Below are 19117 nucleotides of genomic sequence, written 5' to 3'. Positions count from 1 at the left end.
ACTATGCACTGGGTAGCACCTGTAATTACAGAGCCATATCTCTGCAGCCTATCCACTAGCCTTGTCATGGCCTGCAATTGAATAGTAACAGAAAATGTCAAGTCACTCTGATCCTCTTTCCAAACCAACCATGTACAGCCAGCAGCACAGCATGGCCATTCATGAGCTCTCTGATAGAAAATGAAAAGAAGGGTGGGGGCTAAACATTGTGTTGCACAGACACAGAATCTAAGAAACTTTTTGAAGAGAAAACATAAAGCTCTGGAGTGGATGTCAGCGGTCAAAAGGAAGGAAATCACCCCTTGTTACTCAATCAAACAAAGTTATTCTTTAACGATGACCAGCTTATAGTTTAAGCTATTGCATTGATTGGTCAGGTTAGAGTTAGGGTTAGGGTCTGTCTCTTCTATCTATATTAATTTAAAAAATGTCATTGTGCATATGGAAACTAAGGACACAGAGATACAGTAGTTTCTTAGGCAGCACCATTGGGGTTTTACCTCATCAGAAGGGCGGTACACATTCGGGCCCCTTCATGACATTGAATAAGCAGTTGTCAATAGATAACTTAATTGACAAATCAATCAAATCAATTACAGAATCAGTCAGGAATTGTGGGGGTGCCCAAGTAGCTCCCCTGAAAAATATAATCTTAAAAAAAAAAAATCTTAAAAAAAAAAAAAAAAAGAAAATCAAGAATTGTGCATATCTATGGACAAATGGGTAAATGAATCAACAATTTGATAATTAAAAATGAATTAATAAATAAAACCTAGCCTTTCATAATGTTATAACTACATGATTGATTATAATATTTTTGACATGCTGATTGATTGCTTATTCTATTATTGTCTACATTTATGCGGACAGCACGAATCCATAGGTTAACATCATGAATCCATCACACAGTCACTAAGCATTGTAAATATACTTAATTATCAGTGATAACTTTCACTGGTAGTTTTTGGCATACCTGCTTGTTAGATGAAAGCTTTAAACAAGCAAGACTACAGAGACATTTTGAAGGGCTTGTATTTTTAGGGCCCGAGCACTGTCCCAGTGCGAAGCCCTATTGTATTTGTAAGGTTTTTCTCTTCTTCTTCTTCTTATTATTATTATTACGTCAATTTAACCCTTAATTTGACCCCCTAAACATGCTCAAAAACTCACCAAATTCGGCACGCACACCAGGTCTGGTGAAAAATTCGATAAAATCAAAAATCGAACCCCCGAGGTGCAAAAATGGGCTTGGTAGCGCCACCTAGGGACGCAAAGGCAGCCTGTGCGGCCCACAGGAATGTGATAGAAAGACCAAACCAGCGCCGAAACGTAGATCTCATCAAGCTTGACATTTTTCGTGCCGTGCCCCCCTATCTATCTCCTCCCAGGGAGTTAATTTTATTGGCTTGCAAATTTCATAGATGACAGAGCGCTAACAGCATGTCCTTTATTCTCCATTCTTTATTTAGATCCCCATTTGCTTCCACAAGTGCTCACTGCTGCTCCTGGGGTCCACATAGAAATCAGAAACAATATTAAATTTGCAGTGTATAAAGCAACAAGAAATAAAGCTAATACAACCACTACATAAACAGCTATTAGACAAGTAAATAGATTTTACACTCCCTAAGCTGAACGATAGAAATTCTAATTAAAAATAAAATAATACATTGCCCAAAAGAGAGCACAATAAATTAGCAAACAACTAAAATCAGAATCAGGGGAAAATTGGGTATTGAGTAAAAACAAAAGCAAAACAAAAACAATGGCCATGAAAAAAAGAAATGGATGAATGGACAGCAAAAAGAAACCCTATACATTTAAAATGATATATTTGTAAACAGTAAAACCTTTTTACAAGTCCAAATGTAACTTCAACTTTATTTAATTCCCAATATCACTGTAGGATGACACTATACTCTTTTACAACACAATCATGGTGTGGCAAAAAGCTTCCTTTTTCCTGCTTATTATACCTAATTTCTGAGTATCAAGTGAATACAAGCTGTATCAGGTTTTATCAGTGTTCAGCACTATGAGTTTGATTTGTCTGAAAGTTGGTTTACGTGCTGGTTTTCATCCCTTAGGATGGAAGAATCTAAATTGCCTGAGAACCGCTATGAATGTGAAAGATATGAGCATGTCCAGGGCCCCATTCTTTGTATGTGCCATAGTAGATCAAAGATAATTTGATGTAATCCCGTGACTATAGCATTAACTGAATCAAATAAATAAATAAATAAAGATTCATTATTGCATTTTTACATGCATACATTATATACATAACATTGTGAGAGGGCTGAATTGAATGGCACTGATCCTTTGGCTACTTAAAATGTATTTAGATGCATTATATTTTTGAACATGCTTTGAGATATTTATAGAATCAGTCTCATCAATGGGTGAATACCTCTTGGATAGCTATGTGCTCTCTTGAGTACAGAGTGGAAACCAGAATTAGCAGGATTAGCATCACCATGGTTTAAAGAAATAACAGTTTGTTTCATTGGCACAACCACCATCTATAGCCCATACTGCATCACACTTAACTGAAATTTAAAAAATATCACTCTGCTTGCAAGATTAACCTTTTCCAAAAGTGTGACAAGTTTTCAGTAAATTCAGTTAAGTAATTCTAACTAATGTGAATTATTGTAATACATTTTACTCATATATAGTTCAGTTAGTTTGTGATGGTGATGTCAGTATATTTCAGAAATGTTTTATTTATGTGTGAAGGGCAAATATCGATCAAGGTAAAATGATTAAAACTCTACCATATGTGGTTGCATTGATGCAATCAGACACTTGCCAATAACGAAGTTCATTGTATCAGTTTCAGTCTAGCTAAGTTCAATTGATTCTATTTGTTATTACTTTACATGAAACTATGATTTATTTTTAAGATTCTTCCTGAGATTGTCAGTGTTTCAGAAATTATTATAAGTGTACTTTTCAGTCAGCAGAATTTCAGAATCTGAATCTCAGATTCATCTGTATTTGGCCAAGTGTGCTTATGCCCACAAGGAAGTTGGCTTATGACTGAATAATGTATAGGCAGTATACATTTATATTTCACATCTGAGCTAATTACCTTTATATTGAACAGCTGAGATATTTAACAAAAGGTAGTGCATATCATAGATATGTAAGTGAAGAAAAGATAGTGTTTAGTGAGCTGTTAAACCTGTTATTGAGAACTGAAAATCCAAGGATTATGTGAAACTGTCAACAAACAAATCCAGCTAACTCATTTATCCATGCATGAAGAACACGGCCCTGGGACCTGTAGTATTCCCCAAGCTCTCACCCAGTGCATGCCGGCATAGACTCCAAAGCACCCTGAAAAGATTTTGTGGGAAGATGAATTAGTGAAATTGTACTGTTGTGAAAATCCAATTTTAACCGTAGATCTTTACATTCCAGCAACATATTTTCCACATAATTCTCTTACAATATGTAGATGAGTTTCAGTGACATCACTCCTCAGTTCTTCATGTCTCAACTGCTTTACCTACAGTTTGAGCCACCTCTTCCAAATATGACGCCTCTGCACAGCCATATGTTCCATTGAAGGAAAAAGCCCCCCAGATCATGATGGCGCCCCTTCCACTGTGCCGTGTAGAAAACATCTCAGGTGGGATCTCCTTGTCATGCCAGTAACGTTGGAAGCCATCAGGGCCGTCAAGGTTAAATTTTTTCTCATCAGAGAATAAAACTTTCTTCCACCTTTCAGTGTCCCATGTTTGGTGCTCTCATGCAAACTCCAAACGGGCAATTTCGTGCCGTTGAAGGAAACGAGGCCTTTGAAGACGTTTTTTGTTCTTAAAACCCTTCTCTTGCAGATGCCGTCTGATGGTTATGGGACTGCAGTTGGCACCAGTGACAAGCTTAATTTGGGCCGAGGATCATCCCGTGTCTTGACGGACAGCCAATTGGACTCTTCGGCTCAGGGCCAGTGAAATTTTTTTGTCCCATAACCCTCAGGATCTTTTAAGAAGTTTAAAATGACTGTCTTACTGCGTCCAACTTCAGCAGCAATGGCACGCTGTGAGAGGCCTTGCTTATTCAGCTCAACAATCCGACCGTGTTCAAGGAGAGAAAGCTTTTTTGCCTTTGCCATCAGGAGGTCATGACAGTGTGGATACCTGACAGAAAATGACACTGAATCCACATTTTTGCGAAGATTTGGGCTTTTAAAGGCTGTGGTCTTAAACTTTTGATCAGCTAATGAACAGCCTATTTCAGTTTAATGGTTGTTTGCAATAAATTGCTTACTCAAAAATTTTTTTTTTTTTTTTGTCTCTCTCCCATTTCTTCTTTTTGCATTTTGAAGCTCTACTTAGAACCTTCTTAAGATCCAACAGTGCAAAATGTAAATTCTTGCAATTTCTCAACTGGCCTTAAAATTTTGATCAGGAGTGTAGTGTGGTTGTCTCAATACTCAGATTTTTAGTGTACTTCGTAATCAATATTCCATTCATATGAAAATATACCTTTTTTAATCTACAGCGGTAACAGTTTTGTCAAGACAAAAATGATGAATAAAACACGACACAAAGGGTCTATTATGATTTTATTTGTCTCTTTCCCTGATTAAATGACAAAGGTGGATGAATTCATGTTACGCTGACTGCTGCTATAGACATTAACTTGAATATTCAGATAATTTAAAACTACACAATCTGTTTTTAAATGTAATGCATAAATATCAGGTGGATTTCCATTATGGAAATAATCACTATGGCATTATGGAATTAGTCCCTAATTTACTTGTTAATTCTGCAACACTTCAAGTACATTCATGGCCAAAACAGAAATAAAGTGACAGGTTTATTTTCTTAATTTTATTTTGGCTTGTCTCTTACTGATTAAATTATGATGTTAGACATTTACTTAAGCTCAACTGTTGCAATTGAGCACAATTGTCACACTTAAGCGCAACTGTCACAATTGAGATCCTAAAAAGACAGGGTACTGCATTGCTTCTGACAAAGATTCTCTTCAGCTAGTCACTTTGGTATTGTATTTATACATTACACTTTTCAGGAAAAAAATGTACAACTGCATAAATATAAAATTCTCCCATGTTAGATGTCTGAAAACATTCATCAGAAAGTTATACCACAATACTGTGATGTATCAAGCTAAAAATGACAATCGTTTCTTCAAAGTTGAATTAGCACCACTGCTCTTAAAGTGGGCTAGGGTGTCTAACAGGCTGGACACAAATCTACATTCAATTCACTTCACTCTACATTCAATTATAAGTATGAGCATGACCCAAGTGAAATAAAACCCTATCCACCATTTAAATGACTTCAAAAGAAAAGTGGAAAAAATAAGTAAAAATTTTCCCATGATCAGATGTAGAGGACACAAAAAGGAGGAAAAAAAAAAGTTCCCTGGAGTGCAGCCTTTTACTCACACAGATCAGAAGAGATCCAAGGGTACCGCATCAAAATAGTTTGAATCACACACACTCACACACTTTGGACTGCTAAAGATTGCTCACATAAGAAAACAGGTTATGACACGGTTTGAAAAGATCGAAATATGCCACTACTGCACTGTACACTCCAAAAACTTATATCGAAACCACACAAGGCAGCAATACACGGAGGGAACAAGCACACTACTTGCTACACATTAGTGATGGAATTACAATTTACCCATTACTAGTGGAATATTTTCATTTACAGTAGAATAAATAGTTTTATTAGGCTATTGCTACTCTCCCTGTAAATTACATTCTAATGCTAGACAAAAGCAGAGAAGCTAGTGTTAAAAGCAGACAGATTTTAATCAAGTCTCATATGAGGTTTAGAATTGATTCAAGACTAGATGTGATTAAACATAACTGCTAATGTATGCCCCCCCCACTACCACCCCTCATTTCTGCCTTCTAGATTATATTACTATATGTCTTGAAATTGTGTTCAAGTTAAAGGGGCCAAGGTGGAGAGAGGGGTGGTCAGAGAAAGTGCTATTGTCCTGATTCCGGTCATAAACTGGAAATAGTAATCTTGATGTCAAAGCGTCCTTGGTAGCGATCCTTCTCACTGTAGTCAATGTTGTCTCCAAACACTTTGCACTCGATGCGCAGTTCAGTGTTCATGGTGAGATTGGTAAAGTGTAGAGCCACCAGTGGCTGCAGGTACTGTGGGTGCAGCAGCTTGCCGTAGTAGGGATAATACTGGAGTGGAAAACCGCCGCCAATTCCATAGTACTTGATTTCCCCAATTTTCCCAGCATCCTCCTCTCTCTGAAAGTCAAAAGATTCAGCACAATTTCAACACAAACACAAAAAAGGAAAAACATACTTTAAAAAGGCATGTAATAATGGTTGAAAAATGAATTGCCATGTACCTTGTTGGTGCAGTATATGGGGATAACATTGGGCTGCACCTTGGGCTGAGCCTCTTCAGGGATACTCCCATTAGAGGTAGGGGGCTAGACAAAGAACAATGCAGTTAGAATAGGGGTTTTCTGTAGACACACACACACACACACACACACACACACACACACACACACACACACACACACACACAATAACCGGCAACAACATATGAAATGACCACTTAAAAAAAAAAAAAAACACAGTAGGAAGGTGATATCAATGATGCTAGATGAGATCATTTGTTTGAATACTTGTCAAAGGTTGTGTTCAGATGCCTTAGGGTTAGGGTTAGTATTTTAACTATTTCCCATTTTGCTTTAGGACCCTGAAGGACCCCTGGGGATCCCTGGATCCTACTTTTTTGGTGGCCAGAATGGGTCTTTGGAATGACATAGTGATATAATATTAAAAAAGGAGTCGAAAGGAGCCAAATTAACTGTAGCACCTTGGTAAACTTGCCATAAACAAATGACAACTGGTGTCCTGTCTCACCCCAACGCTGTAAAAGCATTTCACTAAATTTAGACATTTCACCCACACACACACTGAAAGTCACATAATTGCCGCTTCCTATCTCAGCTACTGTGGCGGTTTGTTCATGTCCAACAGTTCCTATACAGTTAAACTGAAAAATTACTCATGCACACACTGACATGTAATCACTTACCCTTGGCCGGAAGTTGACAATCCTGTTAAGCTTAACAATTAAGCAAGGCTTGCCATTCCTGAACCCGAACTCGTTATCCTCAATGCCAGAGCAAGGTCCCAGTAGACTCCTGGAGAAACGGCAGGCCTTTCGAATGCCTACATCACTCTCCAAGTCACCCCTGTTTTTGTATTCTGCAGGCTCATCTATGGGCAAAGTTTTCAGCAACATTACATGTCTTTTAATCAGCTGATCAGTCAAACCCGAGAAGTCCTTTAACTACCCCCACCCATCCACTCACAAACCTTTGGAATCCAATGGCAGTTCATTGCATTCATGAACCTTCCTAAGCTACTATAGGCTACACAACCATTAAGATTAGATCTCAGCCACTAAGATTTTAGCTTGTTCTTTACTTGGAGAAGCTTACTTTAAAACCTATATTAGTCAAATAAAGCAGACATGTCTTTCGCCAGTATAGCTTTAAAAAGGTAGGTAGGTAGGTAGGTAGGTAGGTAGGTAATCCCAGGGGGAAATTCAAGTGTCACAGCAACCTTAGTACAACAATGGACATTAATAGGATTAAAACACAGAAAAATACAAGCAAGGTGCGAGCAGTAATGGAAGACAAAATAGAAAGGTGCCATGTCAAAGAACATAGAGCCAGTCACAGCCACCGTCCACCCGGGGGTGGGGTGGAGGGCGTGGAGGGTCAGCACATGGACAAATTGTTAAGTCTCATGGCAGTGGGTAGGAAGGAGTGTGTGTGCCTCTCAGTTGAACACCTAGGCAGAGTGAACCTGTTGCTGAACAGGCTCCTTTGCCTGGCTAGAGTGTCATAAAGTGGATGAGGAGTTGTCCATAATCGCCAGAAATCTCCTCAGCATCCTCCTCTTGACCACCACACCCACAGGATCCAAGTTGGTCCCGAGAACAGAGCCAGCCTTCTTCAGCAGCTTGTTTATACTATTCTCATCTGCAGCCTTAATGCCGCTGCCCAAGCATGAGATTGCAAAAAAGAGTTGACAAAATTGGAAAATGGGGGGAGTGAACTGGACAACAGTCCATGGAAAACCTACCTCCACAATCCTCATACTTCATCTGGTCCCTCTGGTTGTCATCGTCATACTTAGCCAAGAAATCCCTCAGGGCCTTGGTGTAAGGCAAGTAGGTCTCCACATCATTCAGGTTGAACGCCACTTCTGCTTTGTCTGAGCGTGGGGTGTGTGTAAGGCCTGCAAATACAACAGTCACTCACATTTGTTTCTCTCTTTTGCAACAACAGTTTCAACATCTAGGTGATGGGTTCACTTGCTGGGTTTCCATCCAAAATGTTCTGCGTATTTTAAGGAGATTTCAAGAATTCAAAAACTATGTTATGCAAATTATCCTGATAAGTTCAAGTTCCGGTTTATTTACAGTCCAACATCATTCCCTCCCTCGCTGCTACAGGGCACATACAGTCACATGATGTTAGTACTACAAATCAGCGGTCTGCATAACCAGAACACTTTAAGGAATTAAAGTTTTGTTTTCTGGCAAAAAACAGTTGAGATTTTTTGTATCAAGAGACTCTTCTTCCAACTAACAAGAATTTTTCTCTCGACTAACATGAATGACTTTCTTAAAGATCCTTAACTGAGATTTTAATAAAGTCCACAGTCGAACCCTTCACAGTCATACCACAAGGTGTTAAAGACTGAGCTGATGCATAATAGTTTTTCTACATGAGGGGGCAACTGGGAACACTCCGAGGCCTGCTTCCTTTTTTTTTACTCATAGCCAGAGAAACTACCTCACCCTGCCAGGTCAGCCAAAGGTCACAGAAATCATTTACTACCGAAGAAGAAAGGCAGCTAGCAGAGAGGTCTTAAAATGACCTTCTGGCACTAACTCTGTTTCCTTTTGAGAGACTGGAAAAGTGATTTTTTTTTTTTTTTTTTTAAATTAAGGAGGTGAAGCAAATGTACAACATCATATTGGCTTTCGAAGACAAACTCATCATCATTCCCTTAAGGTTTCAAAAGCAGCCGAAAAATGACTTTAGAGGGAGTTTAACATGGTGCTTAAAGTCCTTGACTCAATAAAGGTAATAAATTGGAGCAATTCATTACTGCAGCTGTGTTTCCTACCCAAATTCAACTACAATGAAATGAGTCAAACTCAAGTGAAATTCAAACGCTGATCAAATGTGTCCTAAACTGACACTTAAAAACAGGGTTCAATAAATGAACAGTGCATTCTTAACAGATCAAACCTTTATATTGGGTTTATTCACAACATGCAGATCTTCCATCATTCATTTTCTTGAAAGATCTGGTTTCCTCCTGAACATTGCTTTATACTGAGGGGAAACTAATTTCAGGCATCATTTGTTCTGACACTCTCTGACCCTCAGTACATATACTTGGGAACTGTCATTACCTGTGTTATGTGCTATTCAAGATTCCTCACCCTACAAAAAAAAGCAGATCATTCTGAGGGTCCTTATTGATAAATATCCTTTCCTCTTCTCAAAGCTATGATTACAGCTTCGTAAAGAAGTTAAACATGGAGTACTAGTTAACTTGTGACTGCATGTGGGGGGGTTGTTATGATTTATAAATACACCAATATGACAACTTCCACATGAATGAAAAAAATTGGGATGGGAAGAGTTCTGAGGTAAAAAGGCATTTCCCTACCCTGAACCATTAATTAACTGCACAAATTAACTCCACTATCACGAATTAAGGCAGAGGTGTGTATTTTTATATCTGGCAGAAAACTGGCTTGAATTTGGGCCCATGCACCTATGAGCATATGAAATGTGTTAAATGAATATATCATTTGATTTCCTTGTGAGAGGATTCGATTGTGATACATGCAAATGAACATGTGCCAAAGAATTTAAGAAATGTCTGATCAACCTCTCCTCTTTCTCCCAAACATTAATCAAGTTTGACTTTCAAAATCAGCTGATTTCAGTTTAGTCAAATAATTTGTCTAGACGTTATATCACGCGGCATTTATGATTTGTCAGGTTGAATGTCAATTGTACCACTGACTGTATACTATATACATGCTCACTTTGGACTACAGTTCAAGTTTCAGTTTATTTAGAGCCCTTAATCATGGTTACAGTCTGAGGGTTTTACAAACCTTTGTGACACAGTTTACAGAAAACAGATCAACAGCCCCTAATGTAAAGCCTCATAACCGTCAAAGTAAATACAAACAAACAAAAAACAGACAAACAAACAGGCCAGTAGGCCACCACTTTCTAGTAAACCAAGTGACGTGATGTTGTATAATCTGTCTGTTTGTAATCCTATTTTTTTTTAAACAAGGTTAGATTAGATTGTGTTTCAGTTACATACTGGTGTCTTAATGGTAGTTTAGGTCTCTTGAATTTGTTTTTTGTAACTTAGTAGATATGACAAACATGGCTACTGCTTTTTTTTTTTTTTTTTAAGATTATTCTTTGGCATTATTCCTTTATTCTTATACTTATACTTTTATTTGACAGTCACAGTAGGGACAAAACAGTAAAGGAAGGAGATCAGGATCAGGACCAGGTGAGCTAATGGGGCACCCAGTCATGTTGCTTTGTAATTTTATGGTTCATTATTGATATATAAATGCAGCTAAGCTAACACTATCTACTCAGCTCAGCGTGCTCATATTGCTTGGGGACAGTAAAAATGGGTGCACAACTGAAACAAAGACATAAGCAAAATGGACATTAACCATTCAAAATTTCTACATTTTAAATCAGCAAAGGACATAATTATCAATTATTAGGTTATTAAATATGCCACAACTGCTTTAATTCCCCAGAATAATTTTGTGTGAGTAGCTGTGACTTTTCTTAGGTGGGGATTTCTCCTTTTGGAGGAAAAAAAAAAATCTTTTTATCATCTAATCAAAAATATTACATATGTACTACAAAAACATATTCACATTATCTAATCCTGAAAGGTATGAAGGAGTGGCTTTTTTCTTACCTGGTGGGGCAACTCTATCCTGCCAGGTGGGTTTGTAGTTGCTCAGGGTAAGTAGCAGGGCTTGGATGGTGCCGATGAAAATTCCAGCCAGGCAGCCATAGAAAATCACGTAGAATAATAAAATTTTGACTATAGAGGAAAAAGGAAGGAGGAACAAATGTCTCATTACTGCTCTACAGTGAGAGGTGCAATCTAAGGATGGCAATATGCCCTTGATCTGCTGAGCAAGTGTGCAAAAACCATGGTGAATTAGACTGTATACCGGGGGTAGGCAACCAAGTGCCATGGAGAGCCAAGAGTCTGCAGGCTTTTAGTCCAACCAAAAATTCCACCAGGCGATTTCACTGATTAGTTCTTTCTCTCTGCTTGAAAGTGAGGCAATCAGTGAAATCACCTGGTGTAATTTTTGGCTGCAGACTCTCAACTCACTATGGCACATGGTTGCCTACCCCTGCTGTATACACTTTATAGCATATTAGGATTCCCATTAGCTGCCAGCAATATTCAGCTTCTCTTCCTGGGGTCCACAAAAAACAAGACATACAAGCATTTATCAAAATATATACAACTTGCGCATCATAAATATAGGCAAAAAAGTTCTACCAAAATGTAAGATTGACCTAAGTGAAAAATATACATAAAAATCAAGTTATCAGAATGTACAATTCGCAATATTTAATAGTAATACTGTATGGATCACATCTCTCCATTGTTACACTACTGAAAATGATGGAAAAATGACCAATGATGAGGTTTCCACAGTACAACAGTCAAAATATACAAGGTATACGCTCATGTTGACCAATACCAAGACAGCTGATAAGACACTTGCATTTTACTGCAACTGTGGAGTGGCATCCCTGGTTTGACAAACATCAAATATATACTGAACACAATGGAGTTAAAGGTTTAGAAATATGTCCTAGATTCACCGGAACATAGCTGAAGTAAGCAATTCTCTCTGCATACAACAAACTATTTCCTCTGAAGAGGGGGCTGGATACTACTTCTCTGGTTAATGACCACCTTGTTAAAGTTAACAACTCTTAAGATGGGAACAACAACGTTTTTTGGAAGCATCCCAGCACAGTTCTAAAACGTTTCCATCAGAGAGCAATATACAGCTATCTGGACACTAGAGGGCACCTTCGGACAAAATGGCCATATCTCTGAGTTGGGGTTTTCAGACTTTTTCATGTTCCAGACCCCGAAGTTTAAACTCATTAAGGATTACCACTTAAAGTGATTTTGCCCTTGAGACCTTGATATGAAAAGAAATTTTGGTTTGTGTTAGTTGATAAGGTGTCATACTTGTCAAATAAATTCAAAGTGGTGAAGTTAAAGCATGTTAAAATAATCACTCCTGCATATTTTTTGTCATTGCAATGTCCACTGAATTAACCCTTCGAAACCTGGGCAAATTCACTGGATTTCTATCAAAAACATGGGGAAAAGGTGATGAGTAAATTTACTAGAAATTACCCAAAAAGAGGGAAAAAAATCTTTAAAAAAGAATTATTAGAAAAAAAATGAAATCTCAAGAAAATTGCCAGAAATTTTTGGGGAAAAAAACCTGAATAATTAACAAAATGTTACAACATTACAAGAAAACTGTATTTATTATTTATTAAAATTATATTTTAAAAAAGGGCTAATCAGTAATGCTGATTAACATTATATTGTGTTTGTGCTTCACTATTCCTCATTTTTCTGAGGACCCCCTGGAGGACCCTCAAGGACCCAAGCAGGGAAGGAATTGCAAAGATATCATTCATATTAAATTAATCCACTAATAGTGGCCATTCTTTCCAGCAGAATCTGGATGTGACAGTGAAGTTTGTGCACTTAAAATAGTTATTCCACATTAGAGTACTAAATTTGGTCTGAAACTGCTGAAAAGGGAAGGCATCACAATGGATAGAGAAATAAATACAGCAGACCTGAACATAACTTTGCAGCCTGCATCCTGTAATTAATACCGCAAGCCAGGCCTTTTGCTGCATAAGGCAATGTCAAAAGGTCATATCACCTGTACAATGGGCTGAACCAAATACCAGATGATAGATTCTCTTCACAAGTATTACACAGAAGGACATGTCCACAGATTATTAAATGTTAATGTGACATTACTACAAAGCTTTAAAAGCCTTGGTGGGTTAAGGAAAAATAAGTATTTACAGTAAGAGAACAGTAGCCTAACCTGTTGTCATTTTAATGGTTTGAAAATGAGTTTAAAAAAAAAAAAAAAGTAAAAAAAAAAAAAAAAAAAATGATGATTTTGGTAGTTTAGTCTCCTATTAGCCCGCCTGTCCTTCAACAGAACCTTCATCGCAGGATTGCGCATGGCACACTTTCCAGATGCATCAGCAGTTTTTAGGATGACCTCCAAAGGACAAGTATGATCCATCAGTTCTGTCAGTAGCTCTATTATCAGTACTTTTATTCAAAGTCCTGGCCACAATATTGTCCTTTCTCGATTAAAAACACATTATTGTCTGATATAATATGTCTAAATAAGCCATTAAATTACAGTATTACCACAAAGTGTCACTCGCCAGACAGCAGTGAAAAGGTGTGTGACATTGAGAGGAGGTAGAAGGACAGTACTGCTGCTGCTGCTACTGCTGGTGGTGAAGGAAACCAGAGAACGGTCTAACAAGTTAATCAATTCTATTGTTTGTGGGGACTACAGCGACATATGATCAGAGTAACCTGACACGGGTACAGAGTCCTGTCTCAGTATCCAAGGAGGCGCTATCACCTTGACTCACCTTGGACTATGATGCATTTTTAACCCTTTGACTGCCTCATTCACATAGAATAAGCCGCCCCCCCCCCGAGTAACATCTGAGTGATGGTTGGCCTGAACATCAGACTACCGTCACTCCACGTCCGCACTGCAACGTGCACAGACACTAACTGAATTTACAGAGAACGTTAGAACACGGGGAACCTGATTCAGCGGACAAGTAAGATGCATGGACATGCAATTGAGACTATACTGATCAGACAGTGGACAACACAAAAATAGTGACTCGTGCAGTCCGCTTGGCTCTAAAACAGCAGGGAAATCAAACAGGTGGCAAGAAACACGAGGCGACGGGACCGCGCTCCTCCAAATGTGAGCGCGCTTACAACAATACTTACACCAACTTCCACCGGTGCGACCGAGCAGCTCTCCTTTCTCTGAATTCCATACAAACTTCTTCCATCCGCCATCATCTTTATTGGAGGGCATTTTAATTTCCTTTTGAGCTGGTCCTATTTTGTTCCTTTCTTGCTCAGCAGACCCCTCTTTGGAGTACCCAGCTCCCAAACAGTCACAGATGTACCCGACCCAATCCTGTGGGATGCTCCTCTATATATACTGTTTCTGACTCCGCCCGAAACTCTCAGCAACTTTCCTTGGAGGAGGGCGGAACACCGCTGGCCAATCACAGAGCAGAGAAGCTGTGCGTAGGGGTGACGAAAGAAAGACGGACACGCTGCCTATAGGGGCAGACATTTGCACTATAAACATGTGTTTTCTATGCAGTGGACTGCAGGCATCAGTCTTGTGTGGACAGAGTTATTCATCACTCAAACACTATACATCTGTCCTCCTTGAAGTGCACATTGTAATGGAATCATAATTCATTAGTCCATTAAATGCATGTACTATTATACATACATTCATAAAACAAGAACTCATAACATCCAGCGGTTTTCAAACTTTTTAATCCTTCGGACCCTCAGATTGACTCTAAATAAGCCCTGGACCTCCACTTATATGAAGATATTTTGGTTTGTGTTAATAATGAAATTTTCTAGGTGTCATACTTGTCAAATTCATTAAAAGTGGTTAAATTAATAATAATACATAGCCCTTTCATGTATGAATTATGACAGTCTGAGGCAGGATTTTTTTTCCCTATGTGTTTTTGTTTCCCTTAAGGCATGAAAAAATGCACTAACATGCAGTTTTTCACATATCCACTCTGGTGATCTGCATGTGTTTGAGCTTTCAAAATGATGGGGCAGAGCCCCTTTTAGTGGATTCAGTGTAGACTACACAAGTGGGGCTCACAGCCTGTAGCCCCACCTACTATCAGCTCTGAGATTTAATATCTCAGAGCTGATTGGCTATCAGTCAGACAGTGTCCAATCAACACTAGCTTGGAATTTAGTGGTAACGTTATAGACAGGAGACACAAGAAAATTAACAAAGTGGATTTAATACTCAAGCATAGGTCTGAAACCCTTATTTTGGAGGAGACATTGGAAATAAAGTGCCTTAATGGCCACCAGCCACAGGATGTTATTGTAACTCAAACTAATTGCACGTTTAACGTCAGAGAGGAACTTCACCCTGAGTGGGACAGCTGCGACTCAACACATTGGCCATGCTGTCCTTCATGCTAACTTCAGTTATAAGTTTGCTCTCAGCTTTGGTGAGCAAAAGCATATTCAATCACCCTGTGTTTGTGGTGCTGATCCATGCATTGGCTCCATTGTTGTGCTGGTTGGATTGATACAGATGTTGGCGAGTGTCAGCGTGTCCTTAGCTTGTTTTTGTTGTTATAGAATGGATATGTATCCATAAAGAGTTGTTTGTTCTTTGTGGGTTAGTGTTGGTGCCATATGTGTGTGTGTGTGTGTGTGTGTGTGTGTGTGTGTGCGCTCACACACACAAATGAATAAGAAGCAAGAGAGAGTACTGAGGTGTACTGTACTGTACATGGGAATACCTACAGTATTCCCATGTAACCTGTCTCTTGAAGTCATTGGTGTCCCGCCAATGGTTATACATAAAAACACCACTGATAAACATTTGTGTTGTGCACTGTTTCATCCCTTAGCAAAAGGACTGGACGCCGTCCCCGTGCACGTCGGGGACGGCGCGCGTGTCGAAGTGTGGACAATTCGTCCGTTTGTGCCAGTTTTAAGGGTATTTTTGGTGCTTTTATTTTGAAAGAGTTTTGGGCTTTTATTTTGAAAGGCCGCGGAAGTCCTAGTGTGTGAGCGACAGGAGTACTGGCAGCTGCTCCATGATCACACCAAAATGCAGGCAGACAGAGAAATCCTCATTCAACCCAATGGAGAAATCCAGAAAACCCACCCCTGTTTGAGGTGTCACAGCTCGGTCACTGTTTCAGTTACAGACTTGATTAAAAGCTTAAACGAGTCACGGGACTCGGATCTATAAATCCGCCATTTACATGATTTTGCTATTTTTTACCGTTTTTGAGTTATGGCAGTTTTAGTTTGAGAGTGTTTTCTGCTCCCTCTGAGCTCTTACAATGGGTGTGTATTGCGCATTCCTGAGGCAGCTAGAGTGAGTCACATGTCCAGGCAGAGTGCAGAGCAGAGCACACCAGAGTCAAAAATGTTTGAAAACTCTTCATAGCTCCCACAAACTTGGTCCAATCCACATCAAAACTACATATTTTTGTAGGAATTTTCGTCCTCTTTCCATCTGCATAGTTTTCAAAGCCGTCAGACTTTTACTTTAGACTCCACGGGCTTAATTAATGCCAAGTGTCAGCCTCTGCACACTAAACTCCATGGGAAAAAATGAGATTTTGGCTCTGGCCACTCTGACTTTGAGGGCTTATAAAATCCAAACTAATCGAGTAATGACGGAGTTTTTAGCAACTTTTGTTAAGCACTGTGTCCTCTGTCATCTATTAAATTTTTTTAATAGATGACAGAGGACGCCCTGGGAGGAGATAGATTTTGTTCAAAGGAGGAATTTTGGGCAAGAACGTGACGTTCAAACGCAAATTGCGGACTTCCTGTTGGTTTTAGATGGGAAGTGTCAGCACGTGAATTGTAGGGCTTGATGAGACCTACATTTCGGCGTTGGTTTGGTGTTTCTATCACATTCCTGTGGGCCGCAGCGGCTGCCTTTGTGTGCCTAGGTGGCGCTACCGAGCCCATTATTGCACTTAGGGGGTCTGTTTGTCCATTTTATCAAATTTTTCGCCAGACCTGGCCTGCGTGCCGAATTTGGTGAGTTGCTGCTTGCAGCTTTAATATTGACATTGCTGATGATTATTTATCAAAAATCTCTTTGTGTAAACATTTGTGAAAGCACCAATAGTCATCCCTACAATATTGTCACAACATCAGTATTGAGATATTTAGTCAAAAATATAATGATATTTGATTTTTTTTTTTCATATTGCCAAGCTCTATCCAGCAACATCTGCTCCCACAGCTTCACTGTTACCATGGCTAGCATTCACTGAACCCTCTTTTGCTGGCAGCCACTTATTATCACTGCTGCTATAAATCATCATCATCACTGGACTTCTATCTATCTATCTATCTATCTATCTATCTATCTATCTATCTATCTATCTATCTATCTATATTTTTTCTGTCTAACTGTAAACATTAATTCAACTGCTAGCATTATTGATATAACTTGACTACAGCAGCAGAATGCAGAGTCTGATGGTGCAGAAGTCCACTTTAGTGAGTACAGCCAATTGGTCAGGTTTATAATTGCTATATTGTGACAGTGTATTTGATCCAAAAACTTTTATATTTATGTTACAAAATCTGTGCTAATCCATGCCTACAGATTTGTAAACCGTGTCCACTCGTTCCAAATGAGTGGGCATGGATTTGTAATTGGAGGGTGCAGATTATGAATCCAAGAGCAGGGTTCGTAAACCATACAGATTGCTAAACCGAGGTTACAGATCTGCATTTTTTCACTGAGCTGACCCGACTATTACAACTCCATAAACAGATTACACGCAGAGAGGCCAAGTTTTTATTTACAGTGCTGTCTCACTAATAGAATGGTATTGGTGTGTGACTGTATATAAGGAAGGATGAAAACCAAATAACATCAAATATGGCTAAAGAATTACAAGAAAATATAAAAAGAAAATACGGAAATGAACTTGAAAATTTTCATGTGTTCAGTGACATGTGTGCAGATATGACATAAAGAAGGCAGCAAACATTTCAGTCAGAGACTCATCATCACTATAGTACATCAGCCCAGAGCTGCCCTGAACTAACAAACTACAACTACACCTTGATATAGATGTTGAATCCTTGCAGCAAAGCAACAGACCGCAAGTAAGGATACAAGGATACAAGGATACAAGAAAGTTTATTGGTCATTGTACAACAGGTTGTATAATGAAATTAAAAAGTGGTTCCCTCCTGACTGATTAATTGATTGTATAAAAAATAAAATTATTAAACATGGAGGAGCAAAGAGAAATCAGAAACTACGGTGCTCTCATCCTCACAGAGACGTGGCTCCATGAAAACACACCGAATGAGGCGTTAGCACTGGACAGGCAGAGCCTGTTCCGGGCCGACAGAACACAAGACTCCGGTAAGACAAGTAGTAAGGGAAACATATAAAAATCTGCCAACTAAATCGTTACCAAGAAATTTCTTTATCAGTGTGTTCATAAAGGTGTGTAATAACATGTATTAAAAGGTTGAAATTCAACTCCTGGGGGAAACCCCGAAAAAACCTGATCAAAGTCGGGGTACCGATAACCGATTTTTCAAAAATTCTAAAGTGCTTAAATTGGACTTAAGTAACTTTTGAGGGGACAAAATAGGGGTTTTTCATGATTCTGAGTTAATTGCTAGCATTTATTTTTCACTACAACCACTTTTTAGTGGAAAAACTGCCACGCCCACTTTTGCATTTAGCCTACATATAAAGTTGCATTTATTTCAATTAGTTGCATAATACTCAGAGCAAATACTGATCCACCATGTCAAATGCTTCAGGAGTCAATGTCTGAGTCTCCTTCAACACCATCATGAATAACATTCTTGCATGTAATACCTTTACAAACTCCACATGCTGAGATGCACTTGACACCATTCTTCTTATTTATTTATTTATTTGTTTGTTTGTTTGTTTGACAGGGACAGTGCACATTAATTAACATTACTGTAAATGCGCCAGAGTTAGCCAAGAGGCTATTTTTCATCTGTAGTCCCTGTACAGATGTTACAGTGTCACCCTAAAAATATAATAAAATGAGATTGACATTACTTGCAGCTGCATCACCGGTTGCTGCAATCTCCATTACAATTGCAGCTTGTGAACTGGAG

At 38.8% G+C, this 19117-nt stretch overlaps 1 protein-coding gene across 1 annotated transcript; it reads right to left on the bottom strand.

Moving 5' to 3' along the window:
• Positions 1-4559: 4559 nt before the first annotated feature.
• On the bottom strand, positions 4560-14376 carry LOC115374116 (sodium/potassium-transporting ATPase subunit beta-233-like). Its single transcript, XM_030072874.1, has 6 exons — positions 14183-14376; positions 11036-11164; positions 8129-8284; positions 7071-7255; positions 6370-6453; positions 4560-6265 (listed from the first exon to the last, which is right to left on the bottom strand). The coding sequence occupies exons 1-6, from the start codon at positions 14271-14273 to the stop codon at positions 6005-6007; spliced, it is 906 nt and encodes a 301-aa protein (XP_029928734.1). The 5' UTR covers positions 14274-14376; the 3' UTR covers positions 4560-6004.
• Positions 14377-19117: the final 4741 nt, after the last annotated feature.

The sequence above is a fragment of the Myripristis murdjan genome, chromosome 2 (assembly GCF_902150065.1).
Source record: "Myripristis murdjan chromosome 2, fMyrMur1.1, whole genome shotgun sequence".
NCBI lineage: Eukaryota > Metazoa > Chordata > Actinopteri > Holocentriformes > Holocentridae > Myripristis > Myripristis murdjan.
Note: the sequence above shows the minus strand (reverse complement) of the source record. Positions and strands in the feature narration are given on the sequence as shown.

Coding starts and splice junctions, on each gene's coding strand:
- LOC115374116 (XM_030072874.1), bottom strand. CDS start 14,273: ATGCCCTCCAATAAAGATGATGGCGGATGGAAGAAGTTTGTATGGAAT. Junction 11,165..14,182: donor TCGCACCGGTGGAAGTTGGT/GTAAGTATTGTT, acceptor TTTCCTCTATAG/TCAAAATTTTATTATTCTAC. Junction 6,266..6,369: donor CCATATACTGCACCAACAAG/GTACATGGCAAT, acceptor TTTGACTTTCAG/AGAGAGGAGGATGCTGGGAA.